Here is a 21,718-nt window from a genome sequence, read left to right as displayed (position 1 = left end):
CGGATGAGGCATCCACCTCCATAAGGAATGGCTTATCCACATCGGGACGATGTAAGATGGGAGCGCTAGCAAAATGGGACTTTATAGAAGTGAAGGCCTTGGAGACCTCTTCCGACCACAATTTGGGATTCGCTCCCTTCTTGGTGAGGGATACCAAGGGAGCTACCAAAGTGGAGAAGTGGGGGATGAACTGGCGATAGTAATTTATGAACCCCATAAAGCGCTGCACCGCTTTAAGAGAATGGGGTTCTTGCCAGTCCATCACAGCCTGTAGTTTGGCAGGATCCATAGCCAATCCCTGGGCCGAGATGATATAGCCCAGGAAAGGTAAAGACTCCTGCTCAAACACACACTTCTCCAACTTTGCATAAAGAGAATTCGCCCGTAAGAGTTCGAAGACTCTGCCAACATCTCTCCGGTGGGAGTCAATATCTGGAGAGAAGATGAGAATATCATCCAGATAGACTACGACCGAGGTGGAAAGCATATCCCGGAAGATATCGTTGACAAAGTCCTGAAAAACGGCTGGGGCATTACAGAGCCCGAAGGGCATCACCAGGTACTCATAGTGCCCATCCCTGGTATTGAAAGCCGTTTTCCATTCGTCCCCCTCACGGATGCGAATCAGGTTGTAGGCACCCCGCAGATCTAGTTTGGTGAATATCTTTGCTCCCCTTAGCCTGTCAAAGAGCTCCGATATCAGGGGCAACGGGTACTTATTTTTAATGGTGATAGCATTGAGACCCCTGTAATCGATGCAAGGACGTAATTCCCCGTTCTTCTTCTGTACGAAGAAGAATCCCGCCCCTGCAGGAGACACCGACTTCCTAATGAACCCTCTTGCCAAATTCTCCTGGATGTATTGAGACATAGCCTCCGTCTCAGGGAGAGAAAGGGGATATACCCTTCCCCGAGGAGGTTCAGCTCCAGGCAAGAGGTCAATAGGACAGTCATAGGGGCGATGAGGCGGTAGAGTCTCTGCTGCCTTTTTAGAGAATACATCTGCATAGCACCAATAGCACCTTGGAAGAGATGAAAGGTCTGCGGGTACCTCGGTAGCAGAGACCTGTACACACTCACTCACACACCTGCCCATACAAGACTTACTCCAACCCAATATTCTCCCTGAGGACCACTCAATATGTGGGGAGTGGTAACGGAGCCAGGGTATTCCCAGTAAAATCTCATCCATTCCCTCGGAAGGACTAGAAGGGAAATAATCTCCTGGTGGGAAGGGGACATGGACAACGGGAATGGAACAGTCTGGTGTGTGATTTGTTGTGGAAGTGTCGACCCATTCACAACTCTAACAGTTACAGGTTTGGCGAGCATAACAAGTGAATACACATATATACACAAATAAGTATATGGCGTGCATTAAAGAATAACTAAACCTACAACATAATGCACAACTCAAAAAATCATAATCAACATATTTTTTATTAATATTAGAAAAGAAGATACATAACATATACGAAAGGGAAAACAAAAACCAGGTGGAAAAAAGTGTGCGGGATATCACAAAGGACCAATATCACTATACAATCAGACTACTAAAGTCAGATGAAAATAAGGGTATGTACCCAATAAATATCACAAAATTTCTATATTAGCATCCACAAAGTATTTTTTAGTGCCTGTCAGATCTGAAAAAGGGCCACCACATAACGGACGCAGAGTGTCAAAGTTTCAAACCGTGTGCACAGGTCAGTAATATAGTCAAGTACAATTGTTTACATGGCAACACGGTGTAAAACAGTGCACTCTGAATTAAATGGCAACACATAGATGTAGTAAATGGACAAAATAGATCAATCCACAAAAGTAGTATAAGTCACAACACAATGTAAATGCAGTGAGAGAAATGCATATCAGATAGCATGATAACACAATATGGGCACCTAGTGCTCATGCGGCAGACTGATAAGGAACACTTTTTTCCACCTGGTTTTTGTTTTCCCTTTCGTATATGTTATGTATCTTCTTTTCTAATATTAATAAAAAATATGTTGATTATGATTTTTTGAGTTGTGCATTATGTTGTAGGTTTAGAGCATAACAAGTGGTACAGCGTGGCGCAGAGCAAAAGCAGAGGCCATGAAATTTCCCTCTGCTCCTGAGTCCACACAAAGCTCGACTGTTAGAGTGGATGAGTCAAACAGGATTGTCCCTTTAAAGGACAGTTTGGAGGAAAAAGCCGCTGTGTCTAGTGAACCTCCCCCTAAGGTTACTAGACGCGATCGTTTTCCCGACCGCCGTGGACATTTATTAGTGTAATGTCCTCGTTGGAGACAATTTTTACACACCACAGGTACTCGAGCGGCCTGAGACTTAGGTCCCGCTCGAGAAACCTCCATGGCCTCATGGGAGTCGGACGCCAAAACGGAAGATTCAAGAGGTCTGGCGAAGGTGGGAGCCAGTCTAAACCTCTGCCTACACTGGGTCTGCTCTAACCTTCGTTCGTGAAAACGGAGGTCGATGCGGGTAGATAGAGAAATAAGCTCCTCCAGTGTGGCGGGTATCTCCCTGGTGGCTAAGGCGTCCTTCACGTGGTCTGCCAGTCCCCTCCAGAACACCGGAATTAGAACTTTATCCGACCACTCTAACTCCGAGGCTAGAGTCCGGAACTGGATGGCAAACTGGCTGACCACTGACGAGCCCTGAGTAATTGTCAATAACTGGAGCGCGGTATCATGTGTAATACGGGGTCCCAAAAAGACCTGCTTCAGAGCGTCCAGAAAGAGCGGAGCACTCTGTACCACACGGTCATCACGCTCCCAAAGTGGCGTTGCCCACTCCAACGCCCTGCCCGACAAGAGAGATAAAATAAATCCCACTTTCGCCCGTTCCGTAGGGAAACGCGCCGCCAGGAGCTCGAGGTGTATGGAGCACTGGCTCACGAATCCGCGACATTGTTTACTGTCACCAGCAAACTTGTCAGGAAGCGGGAGACGGGATAAAGTCAGGGCAGAGGTGGCAGCGGACAAACTGGCTGCGGCTACACTTGCAGCCTGAACAGCGACAGCAGTGACATCCACAGCTGAGGTTGAACGCTCTAGAGCCGCCAACCTTCCCTCCAGCTGCTGGATGTACCGCTGTAAACGCTGATCGTCTGCCATTTACTAGCCAGACCCTGGCGCTAGTGTTCTGTTAGGACTGGCGGAACGCACCAAGAAAGATGTAATAGATGCGTTCGCAGTCCGGGGTCCACCGTGCAGGTGAAAACCTGCTGCTAGTAAATGGCAGCATAATATGGCGGTGGAAGCGAACCCGGTAAAGCCACAGGTCCGCAATACCGCACTAAAGTGTGCAAGCAAGGAGTCAGCGAACACAACCCCAAGACTCAGGATTGAAGTCCGATTAGACCACTTGCTGACACAACACCGCAACTGGGTGTGTTAGGTAACTATAATAATTAGAGCACCGAAGTGCAAACTGTGCCGTGCTGGCAGACACCACTAAGCACCCAGACGTGAGTCAGGAAGCGCACTACTGGCACGTGGCGCCGCACTGGCGGTCACAGCAATAGACGCTGATACGTGTGTGACACGTTGAGTGGTTAGTCAGGCGCTAGATGGCAGCCATACTCCATACGCGAACAGTCATACAATAGGGTAGGGGTATTTAATGAACGACTTGCACTCACAACAAACACACGTATGCAATTGTACACTAGCGCATGGCCGTGCGGTCATGCGAAGCTTATATAGCTGTAGTACTTTCAGGACCTTCCAAAAAAGGACCAATGGGCAGCTGCCACAGAAGTTAGCCCTTTCAGGACCTGCCAGGAGGACCAATGGGAAACACTGCAGCATCTGAGCATGTGACCCTTGATCTCCAACGGGAGATCTCACCCTGGGCATGCTCAGAAGGGAAAAAGGAGGACTTAGTCCCAAAAGTGTCCGCTCGCTGCTGCCCAGCACTGGCTTTAATGGCAAAAGCTGGAGAAGCAACAGCAAGCCTAAGCACAGAGTGAGACTGAGCCAGACGCAAGGACCGACGTCTCTGCTGAGCAGGTTTACCTGCGGCAGGAGAGGAATGGGAGACCGCAGCAGAAGCGGCCCGAGATTCCCCCTGTGCAGAAGCGGGAGCTCGACCCCTAACACCTGGTATATACTGTATGTCCCTTATTCTGGGCCCCATACTGTTGTGTGTGTGTGTGTGTGTATGTATGTATATATATATATATATATACTGGAGTCGGCAGGTCCCCCACCCTCTGCATCCGCGATCGTTATGAACCTGCTAAAGAGAGTTTCTCACTGCCCTAAAGAGAGGTAATTACTTCCATTCAGGACCTTTATATGTTAGCCAGAGTGAAGAGTGCCTGTAAAGAGTGTATCTCACTGTGGAAGCCCCTACTTGTTCGTGCATTACACAGTCCATTGATTTCAATAGTGCAATGTAATACCTCTTCTGACCTGTGGGAGTGCTGCAGAAGAATTAAACACTTGCTACCAGGTTCTCCAGTGAATTATAAAGTGATCACTATGAGTCTACTTTTTTTTTTTTTCTCTGACAAAAAGTGATTTTTAAAAGTTGAGAACCCTTTTAATGTGCTCCTTTTGGTAAGAGAAAGGGGCTTACTAGTTAAAGTCATGTATTTTTAGCTTTGTGTATTATCTCATAGTCTTAATTCAAAAGGGGTTGTCTGCTGGACGGCTATCAGAGTAGTATTCGTAGTCAAAAGGCCGTGACAGACCTGATGAATTTGGGGCCCAAACACGTTTCCTTAGGGAAAAGAAATTGACCGGTACATCACAGGACCCTGTCACTTTCTATCCCCTGTACACTACAGCCACATTTTCTACTCTACCACTTTGAGTTCCCCATTGCTCCACAGAGCCTCATCCATCTTTTATATCCCTTGTTGCTGACTCCCCCTCATCGTATTTCTCCACTCCCACAGAACCCCTCAAAACTTGTGCTTCCTCTTAACTGTCGAGCCCGGAACTAAATGTCTGGATTTCCTATTGACCCTCCCTGAGCTGAAAACTTGGCTAATTGGGCCACTCATTCTAAATGTTGCACACATTTTTAATATATGACCCCCTTTTAAATGTGGCTTGAAAAAGATTGCAGTAGAGATGATTCTAACATTCTTTTTCCATAGACCAAATGGACTCAGTAAATCAGTATGGAAGCTCCCAGGAAACTATTTTCGATGAAGCACCCATAGGTAATATTTAAAGGGCACCCATCACTGTTTTATGAATCAAAGTCTGTTTTAATTTATAATATATAATATATAAATGATTAAATGATCAATTTTATCAATTTTTTTATGCTTATTTTAGCATCTCACTAATAGCTGCTTTTTGGTAAAGTACAAAAAGTCCAAGAGGCGTGTCTATTTGTGGCCAAGTCTAGTGGGCGGAGCTTGGAAACATTAAAGAGGGTTTGGTGAATGAAATGATTGGTTACATGATGAAGGGGAAGGCTTAAGGCGTTAAGTTAAGGAGGCTGGAAAATTTTGTACTTATTAGTTTATGTAATGGAACCTTTAGTAAAATGAGCCTAGATCTACCTTGGAAGACATGTTGATCACCACAGTCGTTAAAATCTTATCTTCGGGTAGGTGAAGCACGAAAGATTTTGCAGCCCACCTCGGAGAACGATGCAAAGCTTCAGGAGCTGAAGACGGTAGGTTGTGTAATTTACGTATGTGTCGTGTATGTATATTGTATATTCAGTATTTAGATCACAGCTTGTGTGATATTTTGCATACTTGGGATATTTAAGCCCCTCCCCTGGGACTGTTTAAAACCAACTGCAAAACATATAGACCTGCCCACTTTTGGGTGGGATTTATTTAAGCTCCACCCAGATTGAAATAACGGTTATTTTAGAGAACCACTAGGAGGAGCAGTGGATCATTGAACTCAGTTATTATCTCACCCTATTGGTTGGACCAGGGGGCGTAGTATTACAGTGAGTGTTGGCAGCAAGGCAGAGACCAGTTCCAGGAGACTGGAGTTAAGTTGGTACAGCTTGATACACAAAGTATAAAACTGGCCATAAACATGAGATTCGATCACTGAGGCTCCAGATAGCCTAAGATTGATGTTCTGCAGCCCAGTCTTGAACGCAGCATAGGTGGGCATCCCCAATCTATGCTCCATTCATTGTCTACGGGCGTGATAGAGAAAGCCAAATGCTGCACTGAGCTTTTTTTCGGAAGTGCCGTTGACAATGAATGAGACGAAAGTTGAGCATACGCATCTAAGCTTGAGCCTCAATCTTAGGATCTCTGGAACCTCAGCGATCATCAAGTTATCACCTATTCTATTGATTGGGGAAAAGTTTTTTTGGGGGGGGAGGTGAGGAAGCCCTTTAACCTCTGCACATAGGTTCGGAATTTACTCCTTTCTTACCCATATAGCTTTTCCCAGGATAGACAGTCTGACAATTGATAGCAGACTAGGCTGAAGAAGTAGTCGGGACAAATCCAGGTCATCACCAGGCAGGGTTACTCCTTAAAGACCCATTATGTACTTGTCGCACAATACATGAATGGCAAAATTATGGTCTACTACATGGAGGCACCATACGGCGGCAAACCAAGTGACTGCAGGAGCGCCAAATAATTTGATAGGTACGCCGCATATTCATTCAGGGTCTGTGATGAAGATGTGATTCCGCACAACGCCTTCGGATTGCAACTTTTGCTCCATCACGAGGCTTAAAAAACAATGTTATAATCTACGTCTCATTATCCAGACTTCTGTTCTGTGGTTTAATCAAAATTTGGACAATGCAGATTATAAGAAATGAAAATGTAAATGAATCCGGGAAGTGATTGACCTTTCATATCCTCATAGTAGCCGGGAATGAGAATGCAATCTCTTCAATGTGACCTTCCGCCACTTCAATGTGACATTCTGCCACTTCAATGTGACCTTCCATCCCTTCAATGTGACCTTCCGCCACTTCAATGTGACCTTTCATCCCTTCAATGTGACCTTCCGCCACTTCAATGTGCCCTTCCGCCACTTCAATGTGACCTTCCGCCACTTCAATGTGACCTTCCGTCCCTTCAATGTGACCTTCTGCCACTTCAATGTGACCTTCCGTCCCTTCAGTGTGACCTTCCGCCACTTCAATGTGACCTTCTTTCCCTTCAATGTGCCCTTCCGCCACTTCAATGTGACCTTCCGTCCCTTCAATGTGACTTTCTGTCCCTTCAGTGTGCCCTTCTGCCACTTCAATGTGACCTTCTGCCACTTCAATGTGACCTTCCGTCCCTTCAATGTGACCTTCTGTCCCTTCAATGTGCCCTTCCGCCACTTCAATGTGACCTTCCGACACTTCAATGTGACCTTCCGTCCCTTCAATGTGACCTTCCGTCCCTTCAATGTGACCTTTTGTCCCTTCAATGTGCCATTCCGCCATTTCAATGTGACCTTCCGTCCCTTCAATGTGCCATTCCGCCACTTCAATGTGACCTTCCTATCACGTTCTGCTCAGATTGAGCTCGCGCTCTGGGCTTTATCATCTGGTATATTAGAATGTGAAGACTCAGGAGGAGCTGATGACATATTAATAGGGTATGCCCTCAATATGGGATTGGTAGGTCCAACTTTTAGGACCTCCAAGACCACTTGCGTTGAATGCCATAGCCCCTTTTACTTTTTAAGATAGGAACATTCGAAAAATGTTCCAGCTCCTGGTAAAAAAAAATTTTTTTTTATTTCATATAAAGTTAAAAAGTACATCCAAGGCAAAGGTGTGCAAAGCGACGCGTTTCGAAACGTTCTTTTTCAAAGCTTGTTCAAAGTGAGCAAATGCCGGCCCGAAATACACCGGTGAGCAAATCAAATGTACAAAACGGGAATGAATAAAAAACAAAAAACGGAATTGTAAATGAAAAAAATTGCAAATAAATCAATCGGTTGGATAAGTTCATGAAAAAGAGACAAGCAAGAAGAAAACACAATTAATCTCAGTAATAATATGCAATTTTGCTCCTTAAATTTAGACTGTAGTGAAAACGAGTGCCAAGATTAGATATCCAGAATGCTTCTCTGGGTAACAGGCATCTCCTCAAATTTTCGAGACCGAAAATTTGCAAGGATAAAACTTGTCTATGATGCACGGTAATCAAATTTTTGGCTGCGGAAAAAACATGAAGACCCCAACTATTTTAATGTTAGTAATATCGTTCAAATGTTCTGTAATAGGGATCTTCTGACACTGATGGTTCTGATTCCGACAATTTTTACAATAGTTCTCGTTAGTAATGAGCGAGTGTACTCGTTGCTCGGGTTTTCCAGAGCATGCTCAGGTGGTCTCCAAGTATTTGTTAGTGCTCGGAGACTATGTTTTCATCGCGGCAGCTGAATGATTTACAGCTATTAGCCAGGCTGAGTACATGTGGGGGTTGCCTGGTTTCTATGGAACCCCCACATGTCATCAAGCTGGCTAGTAGCTGTAAATCATTCAGCTGCCGGGATGAAAACTTAGTCTCCGAGCACTAACAAATACTTGGAGACCACCCGAGCGTGCTCTGGAAAACCCGAGCAACGAGTATACTCGCTCATCACTAGTTCTCGTTATTACAAATCATCAAAAATACCTTTCCAAAAAATGCAAGAGATGTGGAGGACGGAAACTCAAGGAATGACCACTCGATACAGGAGAAATCTTCAATTCTAAGCAAATGAATTCAACGTTCTCAATTTATCATCACATATTTTTACGTCTGATCAAAATAAACTTTTCTTATGGACTTAATTTCATTCCGGATCCAAATTTTGACCTGTTTTCAACCATCCTTGATGACAACCAGTTTATCCGCAATCTGACAATCAAGAGACATCTTTGGAACAACGATGCAGATCAGACTACTCAAGATCATTCCGTTGTTTTCCCAACACATAACACACTTTTAACTTCCAAGAACACTTGTCTATTTTATGTTTGGAAGACTTAGACAATAGTTCTCCAAAATTATATGACGTTAATCAGGCTCTTGACTTTATCTTAAAAAATCCCCCTGTCTACCCTATCCAGTCCCGTGTTGAATGTATGGATACAGTCGAAAAAGAACTAAAAATTCTTTATAACCAAACTTCCAAATTCAACCTTCCACCTGTATAGAAATCTAGCATTTTAAGGCAACTGGGTGTCTTCTTGAAGGACACGCCTAGTTGGCTACAAATGACTAGATTTGCATACAGGGAAAATGAGGCCATATCTCCGCAACGGAAGGGCGCAGAATCAAATGAAAAACAAAGCCGGATTCAGGAGAACAGAGGCATTCACACCAAGTAAAATAAAATGAGATCTTTATGGTTGGCGACAGATTTCTTTAAATGATAAAATTCCTTAGTTTTTGCAGTCGCCAGTCACGTCATAAGAATGTAAAGTCTGAAAGAAGTAAAAATCTACTATCCAGACCCAAACTTTGCAGAAGATGTGTCCTACTCTGCCAAAAATGTTGTAGACTTTCTGGCAAAGTAGACACAGATGTTATGCAGTGTGACGGGTCTGAAGATCACTTTTCTCATTGACTTATATTGACTTTCTTCTTCTACACGTCAGTTCCTGATCGACTGGATCAACAATGAGTTACAGCAGGAACATATCGTGGTGAAGAGCCTGGAAGAGGACCTCTTCGATGGTTTAATTCTTCATCACCTTTTGCGTAAGATATTTTTATACCGTCTTATTGTCTGCCAGAAATCAAGTGCTCAAGCTGTTGATATAGATTAAATGAAGGAGTTGGCCGCGATTCCGTTTTTCAAGTTGTTTACCATGTAGAATGCTAAGTACGCTCGCTATGTGTCAAACACAATCTACGAGAGGCTTTTCTTGCCAGCGAAAGCTTCATTTTTAATTTTACCGTCTATCTGGCGCCTCGGAAGATGTATTTTTGCCGGGATTTTAACTCCTCTCTCTCCCTTACACTTTATATAACCCTCACAGACCAAGGATCCAATCCAATAAGATTGCTTTTTTTTTTTTTAAATTATTTTTTTATTTATTTATTTTTTTGCCTTTTTTCATCCCCCAAAAACAATTCTTCAAAATAGAACACTTGCTTGCAGAATTTTGCTCAAAATATCAAGAAAAATGCTCTTTATTTTTGCCTTTTATCTTGTTTTATGCCTTTTTAGAGCAGAAAGTTGCATTAAAAAAAATGTCACAAAACGTTCACAAAAATTTTAGGCTTGCAAAAAAAATCAACACTGGGGTAAGTATGAGGCAAAACTGGAGTACATTTGCAAAAAGTTTTTGTGATTTTTTTTTTATTTTATTTTTTATACATTTGGAAGACAAAACCCCAGTGGCAAGCATAAAGGACAAAAAAATAACTTAAAAAAATAAAGGGAACATGTATAAAATATACTTAGAAAGGCCCAAATTACAATTTTTTGGTGCAAATAAAAAATGCAAAAACCCCCCCCCAAAAGCTAGAAACTAAAATAGGCACAAATGCAATAATGTATCGGGCTCTCAAACTGTAACACTATACACAGACGTCGTTATTCCCAGTGTGGCTCAGAATCCTAGATTTTAATTTCTCTACGCGGCCAATGTTTCAGATAGCAATTGAAGTGATCTGTTTTGGGAAAGTTGAAAGAAACTCATGTCACCAACAAAGGAAGTCTAGGGGAATACTGTTACTCCTTATAGAGACTTAGAAGACAGGCATTGCTCCCTGGGAAATAAATATGCAAATTAGTTATCTTCTAGGAGTAAAAAAACAACAAACTTTTTAGCGCCACCTATTGGATTTTTGCAATGTGACTAAGGATGCTTGGCCAAACCAAAAGGAAGACACTTAACTCTAGGTTGCTGTTTCGGGTTTTTTACCCCTCATTAGTGCAGAGCAAGGAAAAGTTTAGCGGATAGGAGGTCTTTGATTGAGGTCTAAGGGGGACTAGAGGAAGGACCAGTTTGGGTATCATGAATGGAACATACAAAGTCTATGTAGAAGCTCCTCCTGTAGGGTTGAAACTCAGAAATTCAGTGTAATAAGGGAGCAGTAATAACAGCTAGACCACTCTCCTACATCTTACCTGACTCTGGTATTGTAGAAGCTGGCTACATTTTTCCGATGTGCCCCTTACCCTGCTCTCAATAAAATAAGACCAAGATACTCTTTTCGGATGGCGGCCTTGCCTAGTGATCAACCACCACCATTTCGCAATTTCCCATCATTACCCCCAGCAGCTACCATTGATCCCACCCTTAAAGAGCCCCAAAACCTCACCAGCCCAAAACCCAACAGAAGTCACAATTTTTGGGGTACCATCCTCACGATGGAACGCTACCACGCCAATTTTGCCACCAAGAACCCCCACCAATCTAGAGCACCACTCTGGTCCGTGGGTTGTGTCTGGTATTGCAGCTCAGCCTCATTCATAATAAAGGGGAGCTGCAAATAGGAAATCTGACAATTTATTTCCTTCTCGCAGAAAAAATGGCAAACGTCAAGATAGAAGTGGAAGAAATCACATTAACTGCTATCAACCAGAAACGGAAGCTCGGAGTGATACTGGAAGCCATGTCCTCATGTCTGCATCTGGTGGAAAGCCAGCCGAAGTGGGATGTGAGCTGTAGGTACCAATCAAAAAATGGCTTTCTTTTTTATGCATTTATATCCCAAGCAGTCACTGTGTTGAATTCCTTGGAAATGCGAGTTGGAGAAGATAGCTACTTCCTCCCCAGTTAAAGAAGTTTTGCCCTACAGTTCCAAGTCAGTATGTTAAGGAACCGGGTGGGTTGATGGCACTGGTCCGTCTGACACATCCCTGATGGGCAGATACATTTTTGTCACTGTTGCCAGGAATGGAGGATTGTTTTGGTGACCGGGTGACAAAAAAAGCAGTTACATGGCAGTAAATATGGCCGACAGTAGGTATTAGGAACCTGTAAGCACAGACTTCCTGGCTGAACCTGCGGATCTCAAAAGGTTTGGCCAATACTCTAATGTGTATGTAGCCACCGGCAAACTGATCATCGGGGTGATGTGGTTGTCTTCTGAATGATTGGTGAAAGCATTGGTTCGGCCATCAATATCAGAAGTCACGGAAAACCCCTATAAAATATTTCTCTGCTCTTGCACGATCTATTGTTCTTCCGGAGTGTGCTCCTGTCACTCCCATAGCACTACTGTACCTACTATCGTAGACCTGACAACACACCCGGAACAAACAGAAGCCACCTGAAATAAGGGGAGACTTCCTAAAGTTTCAGAGAAGTCAGCAAATATCCTGGGAATTGTCTTACCTGCTACTTTGGAAAGTGTCTTCATTCAAGGGAAGCCAGGAGTGTAATGTGCGGCTTAAAAAAAAGTGGGCATGTCTTTGGCTAAAATTTGCCACCAACCAAAAATGGATAACTCTACATGTAGAGTGCATGTTTGGCAAGTATGAATTAACGCCCATAATTTACATATAAATACATGTGTTTATTGTATTTGTATACAAATTTGACCTTCAGCAGGACCCTCTCTCCTCTCCAGCAGCAGCCTCTCCCCCATCAGCAGGAGCCTCTTCCCTCTCGAGCAGGAACCACTACCCTTACCAGCAGGAGCCTCTCCCCTCACCAGCAGAAGCCTCTCCCCTCACCAGCAGGAGCCTCTTCCCTCTTAAGCAGGAGCCACTCCCCTTACCAGCAGGAGCCACTCCACTTACCAGCAGGAGCCACTCCCCCATCAGCAGGAACCTCTCTCTCTCAAGCAAGAGCCTCTCTCCCCTCAAGCATGAGCCACTCTACTTACCAGCAGGAGCCTCTCCCCTTACCAGCAGGCGCCACTCCCCTTACCAGCAGGAGCCACTCCCCCCATCAGCAGGAGCCTCTCCCCCCTCCAGCAGGAGCTTCTCCCCTCTCCTCCCCTTACCAGTAGTAGCCTCTCCCCTTACCAGCAGGAGCCTCTCCCCACATCAGCAGGAGCCTGTCCCCTTATCAGCAGGAGCCTCTCCCACTGTCAGCAGGAGTGATTTCCCTCTTGAGCAAGAGCCACATCCCTCACCAGGAGGAGCCACCCCCTTACCAGCAGGAGCCTCTCCCCTCTCGAGCAGGAGCCACTTCCCTTACGAGCAGGAGCCTCTCTCCCCCCATCAGCAGGAGTGTCTTCCCTCTCGAGCAGGAGTCACCCTCCTCACCAGCAGGAGCCACCCCCTTACCAGCAGGAGCCTCTCCTCCCATCAGCAGGAGCCTCTCCCCTCTCGAGCAGGAGCCACCCCCCTTACCAGCAGGAGCCTCTCCCCCCATCAGCAGGAGCCTCTCCCCTCTCGAGCATGAGCCACCCCCCTTACCAGCAGGAGCTTCTCCCCTCTTGAGCAGGAGCCACCCCCTTACCAGCAGGAGCCACCCCCCTTACCAGCAGGAGCCTCTCCCCCATCAGCAGAAGCCTCTCCCCTCTCGAGCATGAGCCACCCCCCTACCCAGCAGGAGCCTTACCCCCTATCAGCAGGAGCCTCTCCCCTCTTGAGCAGGAGCCACTGCCCTTACCAGCAGGAGCCTCTCCCCTTATCAGCACCAGCCTCTCCCCCAGCCCGACTATAAGTCATCTATTTATACCTTCTGAATTTCTGAAGAAAGAAGACTTGAAGACGTGTGTGCTGCGTCTTACCAAAGTGCTGCTGATTTCTATGTAAATTGCTTTGGAAGCAGAGCTGAGAAATGTCTGAGATATGTTATTACGGAGGTAGAACTGTTTGTACTTTCCTTGACTATTGAACGGTAAAAGCCGTAAATGGACGAGAAACATCAAATGGACATTTTACCGCCTTTAGAGCTTCACAATTCTCCATTTACGGGGCTAAAAAGCTTCATGGCAGTAATAATATTTAATAGTAACTCCCAGTAAATTGGATCCCAGCAGATGCCCACATAAACTCACGTTAATTGCTGGCGCACGTATGGCAAGATGGTCCCTGCCAGAAAAAACGGTACATTAAAATGATATCGGAAATAAACAGAGACCAGGAGGTAAAAATTCTGTATATTTCTTGGATTTTACAGCATACATTGGCAGATACTTAAGTAAAAAAAACAACTCTGACTCCCACCAGGCCCTTGTTATTTCCTTTCCAACATTTACATAATTTCTAATTAAAGGGGCCCTGTGGTTTTAGACCTTTAAATATTTTAGCAATTTACATTTTTTTTTTAAATAAATCAGCCCCAGAGAAGAGAACAGTAGGCCGGGCACTAAACGGTCAATGTGAATTCGGAAGAAGCTTGCCGGTACTATCGCCTATATGGGGAAACCCTATAGATTATTGCCTACTTGTCAGCAGCAATGTAAATGTATAATTTAAAGAAGAAAATGGGCACGGAGGGTATAATATAGAGGGATGAGGGTATAACAGTCAACATTGATATTTGGCCCCATGATATTACCACACCTATTTAACATCTTAAAATCCATTTATTGTACATTTGAAGCCACACCCATGAGGAGCCACTGAACCTCAGAAGAGCACACTTATTTACTTAAGGTCCACCCCTTTGTGACCTATTTTAAAAAATGAGGTGCTGGTGAGGCACACACAACTTTAACCACTTTTTGTGGACCCCCGTCTTGTATTATCATGTACCTGAAATGTTGTAGGAAGAACTTCTTCAGGATGGTTATGATTGACAGCCACTCTCCCAGCTCTTACATCCAGGATTGTTGAAAACTCTGATTTGGGCTTTTAAATTAGCTCAATGCAAACAAAAGATAGGGGGTCTTCCTTTATCTTCCTATCAGCCTGTGAATGTTGGTTCTAACTTGCTAACGAAACCAAGGTATGAGCCTCTGTTAGGGCATGTAGGGGACCCCCACTTGATGGATGGTGATTCCTATTGTGGATATTTGCTAGTTGGGCGTTGAACTGGGAATTGACCCACGGGTTTGTACTCTTCCATAGTTCCTGACTCACGACGTTGGTAGCTCTTACCTAGGGCGCCACTCATCATCCTCCTTATGGACAGCTAAAACCTCCCAGCAGGGAAGGTCACACAGACAGTCTCATCTCCTCGGAAGCAGTCTGAGGCTGCAGACCGTGTAACATGGAGTGTCTGTCCCTCAACTACAAGTTGTAGGATTGTGTAGAGCTCCACTTCCAATCTGCTTCTTGCGTCCTCTGCAACTGACCCTGAATGATTGGTTGGCCCTCAAGTAACCTAGGCCATAATTACGGTGCCCGTCATGGAGACATCTCTGCCCAAATGACTTGTGTTTGGGGAATAGAGCAACAGCTGCTTTTTGTGCCCTCTGTGACTGACCCTGAGTGGCGAAAAGTTGTCCCTTATGTAACCTCGGCCATGACAACAGTGCCTGCCTACTCTATACCTCATGCAGACATCTCTGCCCAAGCCACCTGTGTTTTGGAGTAGAGCTCCACCTGCTATATGTGCCCTCTGCGATTGACCCTCAGTGGCGAGAAGTTGTTTTTTTTTCCTGATGAAGGAGTTTGTTCAACTGTGAAACGCGTAGATTAATAAAACTGCTCTTTGTTCAACACCATCATCAACATTGCATATCTTCTTGACCAGCAATGCAGCAGGTTTATTCGTAGATCGTTTTCCACTCTTACTCTATCCCTCATGCAGACATCTACGCCCAACTGTCTTGTGTTGGGGGAGTTGTGCTCAAGCTGGTACTGACCCAGAGTGGCGCGAAGTTGTCTCTTAAGTAACCTGGGCCATGACTAAATTGCCTGCCTACCTTATATCACATGTAGACCTCTCCGCCTAAGTTGCTTGAGTTCGGGAGTAGAGCTCCATCTTCTCCTTGTGCCCTCTGCAAATGACCCTAAGTGGCGGGAAGTTGGTCCTGCGGGACTCTTCTGTAAGTTTCCTATTTTCCTGGGAGTGAGACCGGTCGGACGGCAAACATCTTTGTGAAATGTTGTCGGCCAACTCCAGACTAGAAGAAATGAACATGTAACTGAGGAAAGACATATGAAGGATGAATCAAAATCCAGATCAACAGATGGCTCACTTCACCCAGTAATGTGAACGCCGCGCCGTCACATCAAACCGGGCAGAAAAAAAAGAGCATGGGATATTATACAATAGAGCAGAGGATAATTATAGTTTCCCTGACAACCGAGCAGCCTCGTCGTCAGCCCCAAGCAAATCTCGACTCAAAAATATTGTGAAAGAAAGACAAAAATATCATCCATCTAGCTAAACAAATATTAAGGCACCGCACCTCCCACCATCTCATCCAGAGTCCCCAGTGCAAAATCTATGACCGGACTCTAATGGTCTCTTCATATGGGGCCAGAGGGACCTAGTGCAATAAGTCCTCGGAATTTCATCCCTGGCCTCAATGGAGCCTTCAGCTCTTTGTGTTGATTACTAGATGGTGTTTTTGGGCAGGAGCAGTTCCTCAGAATCCAAAATATCCTAAATCCAAAAGTTACCTGAACTTTTAACCACACATACAACTTCTCCTGAAACAAGAGATTCCCAGAAAAAAAGGGGACACCTTCAGGACTTCCAGAAGAGTTGGCAACTCTACCAGCTCCACAAAATTTTCCCGGAAAGTGTCACTTTTTGGAAAATTTCTTCAGTAGAGGCGGCACAGAAAAGGTGTAGGGGGTGTGATCTTAAAAGGGTGGGATTATGGGGCAAAAATTCCCACCTATCCGGTGGGATCTTAGGAGGTCATGAGAGATCTTTATGCAATTTCACACCAATCTGTTACTGCAACTGAGTTAATACAGAGTGATCTTTTATTCAGGATCCTCAATTTTTGGCCAAGGTGGAGACCAGTTACAAAGAGCGTCTTTCGCTCTGGAGGACCCATACCACACGGCATCACACAGAGCAATTGATTTGTTTTGGAAGCATGTAATACCTAATTCCTCCAGTGGTGGCACTGTGGGAAAATTATACTTTTACAGCCAGCTCTACTTACCGATCACACCTGATCGGTGGGATTTTCAACAGAGACTCTTCTGTGAGCACTTATTGTAAAGGGACCGTTCTAATGAGTAGGGATTGTCTAAAATGGAGAACCTCTTTATGGTGCTTGTAAACAAGCCATTTGATGAATTCTGAATTTTCTTCATCCATACCTATAGATCGTACTAGTGCTCTTATTATCACCCCAAACAGGTGTACAGGTGATCGACATATATTTCTTTCTTCCAGCGATCCACAGCAAAGACCTCCTTGCCACATTACATCTGCTTGTTGCCCTCGCCCGTCATTTTCGGCCAGACCTGCCTCTTCCTCCCAATGTGTCTGTAGAAGTCATCGTTGTGGAGGTAAGTCAACATTACTACTTTTCCAAGATACTGGATGATATCTGCTAAAGAAATCGGACCAATGAAAAGAGGGGGTGGTGAGGCTACTCCGCAAACTAACCTCGAAAACTAATCTGTTAAGAATCATGTAGGTGGTCCTAGTCTCCCGAGGAGTCATGTAGGTGGTCTCAGTCTCCCAAGGAGTCATGTAGGTGGTCCCAGTCTCCCAAGGAGTCATGTAGGTGGTCCCAGTCTCCCAAGGAGTCATGTAGGTGGCCCCAGTCTCCCAAGGAGTCGTGTAGGTGGTCCCAGTCTCCCGAAGAGTCATGTAGGTGGTCCCAGTCTCCCAAGGAGTCATGTAGGTGGTCCCAGTCTCCCAAGGAGTCGTGTAGGTGGTCCCAGTCTCCCGGGGAGTCATATAGGTGTTCCCAGTCTCCCAGGGAGTCCTATAGGTGGTCCCAGTCTCCAGAGGAGACATGTAGGTGGTCCCAGTCTCCCGAGGAGACACGTACATGGTCCCAGTCTCCCGAGGAGTCATGTAGGTGGTCCTAGTCTCCCGAGGAGTCATGTAGGTGGTCCCAGTCTCCCGAGGAGTCATGTAGGTGGTCCCAGTCTCCCAAGAAGTCATGTACGTGGTCCCAGTCTCCCGAGGAGTCATGTAGGTGGTCCCAGTCTTCCAAGGAATCATGTAGGTGGTCCCAGTCTCTCGAAGAGTCATGTAGGTGGTCCCAGTCTCCCGAGGAGTCATGTAGGTGGTCCCAGTCTCCCAAGAAGTCATGTACGTGGTCCCAGTCTCCCGAGGAGTCATGTAGGTGGTCCCAGTCTTCCAAGGAATCATGTAAGTGGTCCCAGTCTCTCGAAGAGTCATGTAGGTGGTCCCAGTCTTCTGAGCAGTCATGTAGGTGGTCCAAGTCTCCCGAGGAGCCATGCAGTCAAGTGTGTTGTTTAGCAAGCCTGGATATGACATTACAAGCTGACTATAGCACATGTGCGGATAAAAGAAATGTTCTGGCTCTGGCTGCATCTACACCTGGTGCATGCGCTAAAGGCATCTTGACCTGGCTTGGATCAAGTCACATTTCAATCAAACCGAAACTGCGCGACTTTTCACACCTACTTTTTATCCCTATTCCCACCTCTAGTTCTCCCACATTGGCCATTCAGGTGTCTGGGAAACCTGGTGGACCACCCTCTTTACAAGCTGTAACGGAGGGCACAATGATCGTCACCCATCGTTCCCAAGATAGGACTTTGTGCTCAGCTCACTCACAATACATACAGAACTTTTATTATACCAAACTCCTTTTTCCATGTGGTGATAGTTAGCCGATCCTTTAAAGGTCATGTTTTAGTAAGGATCCTGTGTGTCATTGGCGACGGCATTTTCTTCCTGTGCCAATTAAATTTGACATTTTCTTTGGCTGACACTGAGCGGTCCGATGTTCTGTGTCCAATATTATAGCCAACAAAAAGCGGAATGAAGACCGAAAAAGCTATTGAATTTGTTACAAGAAGCAGGTGAGAATTATCTATCTATTCTTTCTTCTTTCCTTCCCTCTTTTTTTCTTTCTTTCCTTCTTTCTTTCTTTTTTTCCTCCCTTCCATTTTTTTCTTTCTTTTTGTTCTTTCTTTCCTTCCTTCCTGTTGTTTCGTTATTTCTTTCCTTTCTTCCCTCTTTTTCTCCTTCTTTCATTCTCTTTCCTTTTTTCTTCCTTCTTTTTTTCCTTCTTTCTTTTTCTTTCCTTTTTTCCTTCCCTGCTTCCATCCTTCTTTACTTCCTTCCATCTATCTTTCTTTCTTTGTTCCTTTCTTTCTATTCTTCCTTTTTTATTTCCTTCCACTTTTTTCCTTTTTTTTTCCATTTTTTCATTCATTCTTTTTCTTTCTTTCTTTCTTTCTTTCTTTCTTTCTTTCTTTCTTTCTTTCCTTCTTTCTTTCTTTCTTTCTCTCTTTCTTTCTTTCTTTCTTTCTTTCCACTTTTTTCTTTTTCTATTCCTCGTTGTCTGGTGACCTTTCATCTCTCTTGCACATTATCTCTTTTTCTCTATCGATCTCTATTGTTCTCTCATCAGTACTTTTTAGCTGCTCTCAGCAAGTTAATCTGTGCAGTGTAAAAATAAATCCCTGGGTTTTTTTTCTGGAAACCATCAATAAGCAGGTTTACTGGCTTATATGAGTGCTAACGAAAACCTCATTTACAGAGATGAGAGCACAGTCCCACCCAGTAGTAAAAAAAGAGGGACCAAAAAGGTGCCGTCCCCCTCTCTCCATGGGTCCCAGAGGATCCTCATGGTCTACCCCTCACCACCCATCCACAGGGGATCCTTGACGATCAGGACACAAGGCTCCCATGACTGCAGCATTTTATAGTGGATGCTTTCCTGAAACGGAAAGTACTTGCAAGCAGCATAATACAAAGAATAGCAGGTTTACCCAGAATCCTTTGCAGTAGGCGGAGCTATGCAAATAATCTCTTTCCACCCCAGTCTAATCCACAGCGCTTGGAACCGCAAAGCGTGCAATGCTGCGGATTAGTTTCTAAATTTACACAGCCAACCAATTCCTACCTGTGGACACGTGTTTCGGGCTTTAGGCCCTCATCAGCACAGGGCTGGAATTGGTTGGCTGTACGGAGTGGGGCTCGGTGAGCAAGCGATACATATATGCTAGCCACCTTAGGGAGAGACCCAAGTTGGGCTAAATGTAGCGGGATGAAAGAGACCGAAAAGCCCTCTACTTAAAGGAAATACATAGTGGATGCTTTCCTGAAACGGAAAGTACTTGCAAGCAGCCAGCGTCGGACTGGAGCACCTTGGGCCCACCAGAGAAAATCATTCTTGGGGCCCACTATGTAGCTACATAGAAATAGATACAAGACCAACAATTGTGCGGTAAAAAGCGCTAATATCAGGGTATAATATAAGGTAGTTCACGTCTTAATAATGTAGCAAGGGTTGGGGTAGCCCCCTCACAGAATATAATGTAGCCCCCTCATAAAATATAATGCAGTCCCCTCTCATAGAATATAATGCAGCACCCCACAAAATATAATGCAACCCTCTCAGGTATGACGCAGTCCCCACCATAGAATATAATGTAGCACCCCATAGGGTATAATGCAGCCCCCCCCATATAGTGTAATGCCACCCACCACAGAATATAATGTAGTCCCCTGAGAGAATGCAGTTCCACCACAGAATATAATGCAGCCCCCCCATAGAGTATACTGTAGCCCCCTCATATAGTATGATGTAGCCCCCATAATATTATGTAGTCCCCTGAGAGAATAATGCAGCCCCACCACAGAATATAATGCAGCCCCCCATAGAGTATACTGTAGCCCCCATAATATAATGTAGTACCTTGAGTATAATGCAGTCCCCACACAGAATATAATGTAGCCCCCCTGGGCCGTATTTAGAGTTTCTGCTGCCCTAGGCACTTTTAGCGCTGCCTCCCTTTTGGTGAGTATGACACTATCGGCAGTGACTTTGGCAAGAATCGCTGATGTGAAAGTCGCCTTTTGCAGCAGATCCGGCAGTTTTTCTGCATCTGCCGCGTAACGGATCACTTAGGCTACGTTCACATTAGCGTTGCGCCGCTGTTGCGTCGGCGACGCAGCGGCGACGCAGCGGCGACGCGCCCCTATGTTTAACATAGGGGACGCGTGCGTTTTTTGGGTGGCGTTTTTCGCCACGTGCGTCGTTTCCGACGCTAGCGTCGGACGCAAGAAAATGCAACAAGTTGCATTTTCTGTGCGTCCGATTTTCGTCAAAAACGACGCACGCGTCGCAAAACGCGCGCATTTTTGCGCGCGTTTGCGCGCGTTTTAACATGCGTCGCGCGTTGCGTCGCCGACGCAGGGCGGCGCAACGCTAATGTGAACGTAGCCTTACACCAACACTGCATTCGGCCTCATTCATTCCCTATGGGATTTGCGGCACTTGCCGTGATCTGGCAAATGTGGTACCATACCTCCCAACTTTTGAAGGGAAGGAGGTATTAAGTTTGCGGCGCGCGTAGTGCGCCACGGCAAATTTTAGGCCACGCCTCTGACCAGACCCATTTCACAACTAGTCACACCCATATCCACGTCCCAACCACAGCCATTTAGCACTGCTGATCACACTGTTTTATATACAATAATTATAAGCAAACAAAAATATGGCCACACATGATGTTCCATCCTGTATAATGGCCGCACATGATGCTCCATCCCGTATAATGACCGCACATGATGCTCAATACTGTATAATGACCCCACACATGATGCTCCATCCTGTATAATGACCGCACATGATGCTCAATACTGTATAATGACCCCACACATGATGCTCCATACTGTATAATGACCGCACATGATGCTCCATACTGTATAACAGCCACACATGATGCTCCACACTATATAATGGCCACACATGATGCTCCATGCTGTATAATGGCCACACATGATGCTCCATACTGTATAATGTCCATTGGCCACACATGATGCTCCATACTGTATAACGGCCACACAT

At 45.2% G+C, this 21,718-nt stretch overlaps 1 protein-coding gene across 3 annotated transcripts in view; it reads left to right on the top strand.

Moving 5' to 3' along the window:
• PARVG (parvin gamma) overlaps positions 1 to 21,718 on the top strand; it is a 65,027-nt gene that overhangs the window by 4,007 nt on the left and 39,302 nt on the right. For 2 of the 3 annotated variants that reach the window (XM_069763348.1, XM_069763347.1), the window contains exons 2-7: positions 5,114 to 5,179; positions 5,579 to 5,643; positions 9,544 to 9,646; positions 11,424 to 11,564; positions 17,107 to 17,222; positions 18,664 to 18,719. In XM_069763348.1, coding sequence (XP_069619449.1) covers positions 5,119 to 5,179; positions 5,579 to 5,643; positions 9,544 to 9,646; positions 11,424 to 11,564; positions 17,107 to 17,222; positions 18,664 to 18,719 — 542 coding nt within the window. In that variant the 5' untranslated portion in view covers positions 5,114 to 5,118. The remainder of the gene's footprint in view (positions 1 to 5,113; positions 5,180 to 5,578; positions 5,644 to 9,543; positions 9,647 to 11,423; positions 11,565 to 17,106; positions 17,223 to 18,663; positions 18,720 to 21,718) is intronic. The other variant, XM_069763349.1, reaches the window with a different exon arrangement.

Source organism: Ranitomeya imitator, chromosome 4, assembly GCF_032444005.1.
Source record: "Ranitomeya imitator isolate aRanImi1 chromosome 4, aRanImi1.pri, whole genome shotgun sequence".
Taxonomy (NCBI): domain Eukaryota; kingdom Metazoa; phylum Chordata; class Amphibia; order Anura; family Dendrobatidae; genus Ranitomeya; species Ranitomeya imitator.
This window is presented reverse-complemented; position numbering and strand designations above follow the sequence as displayed.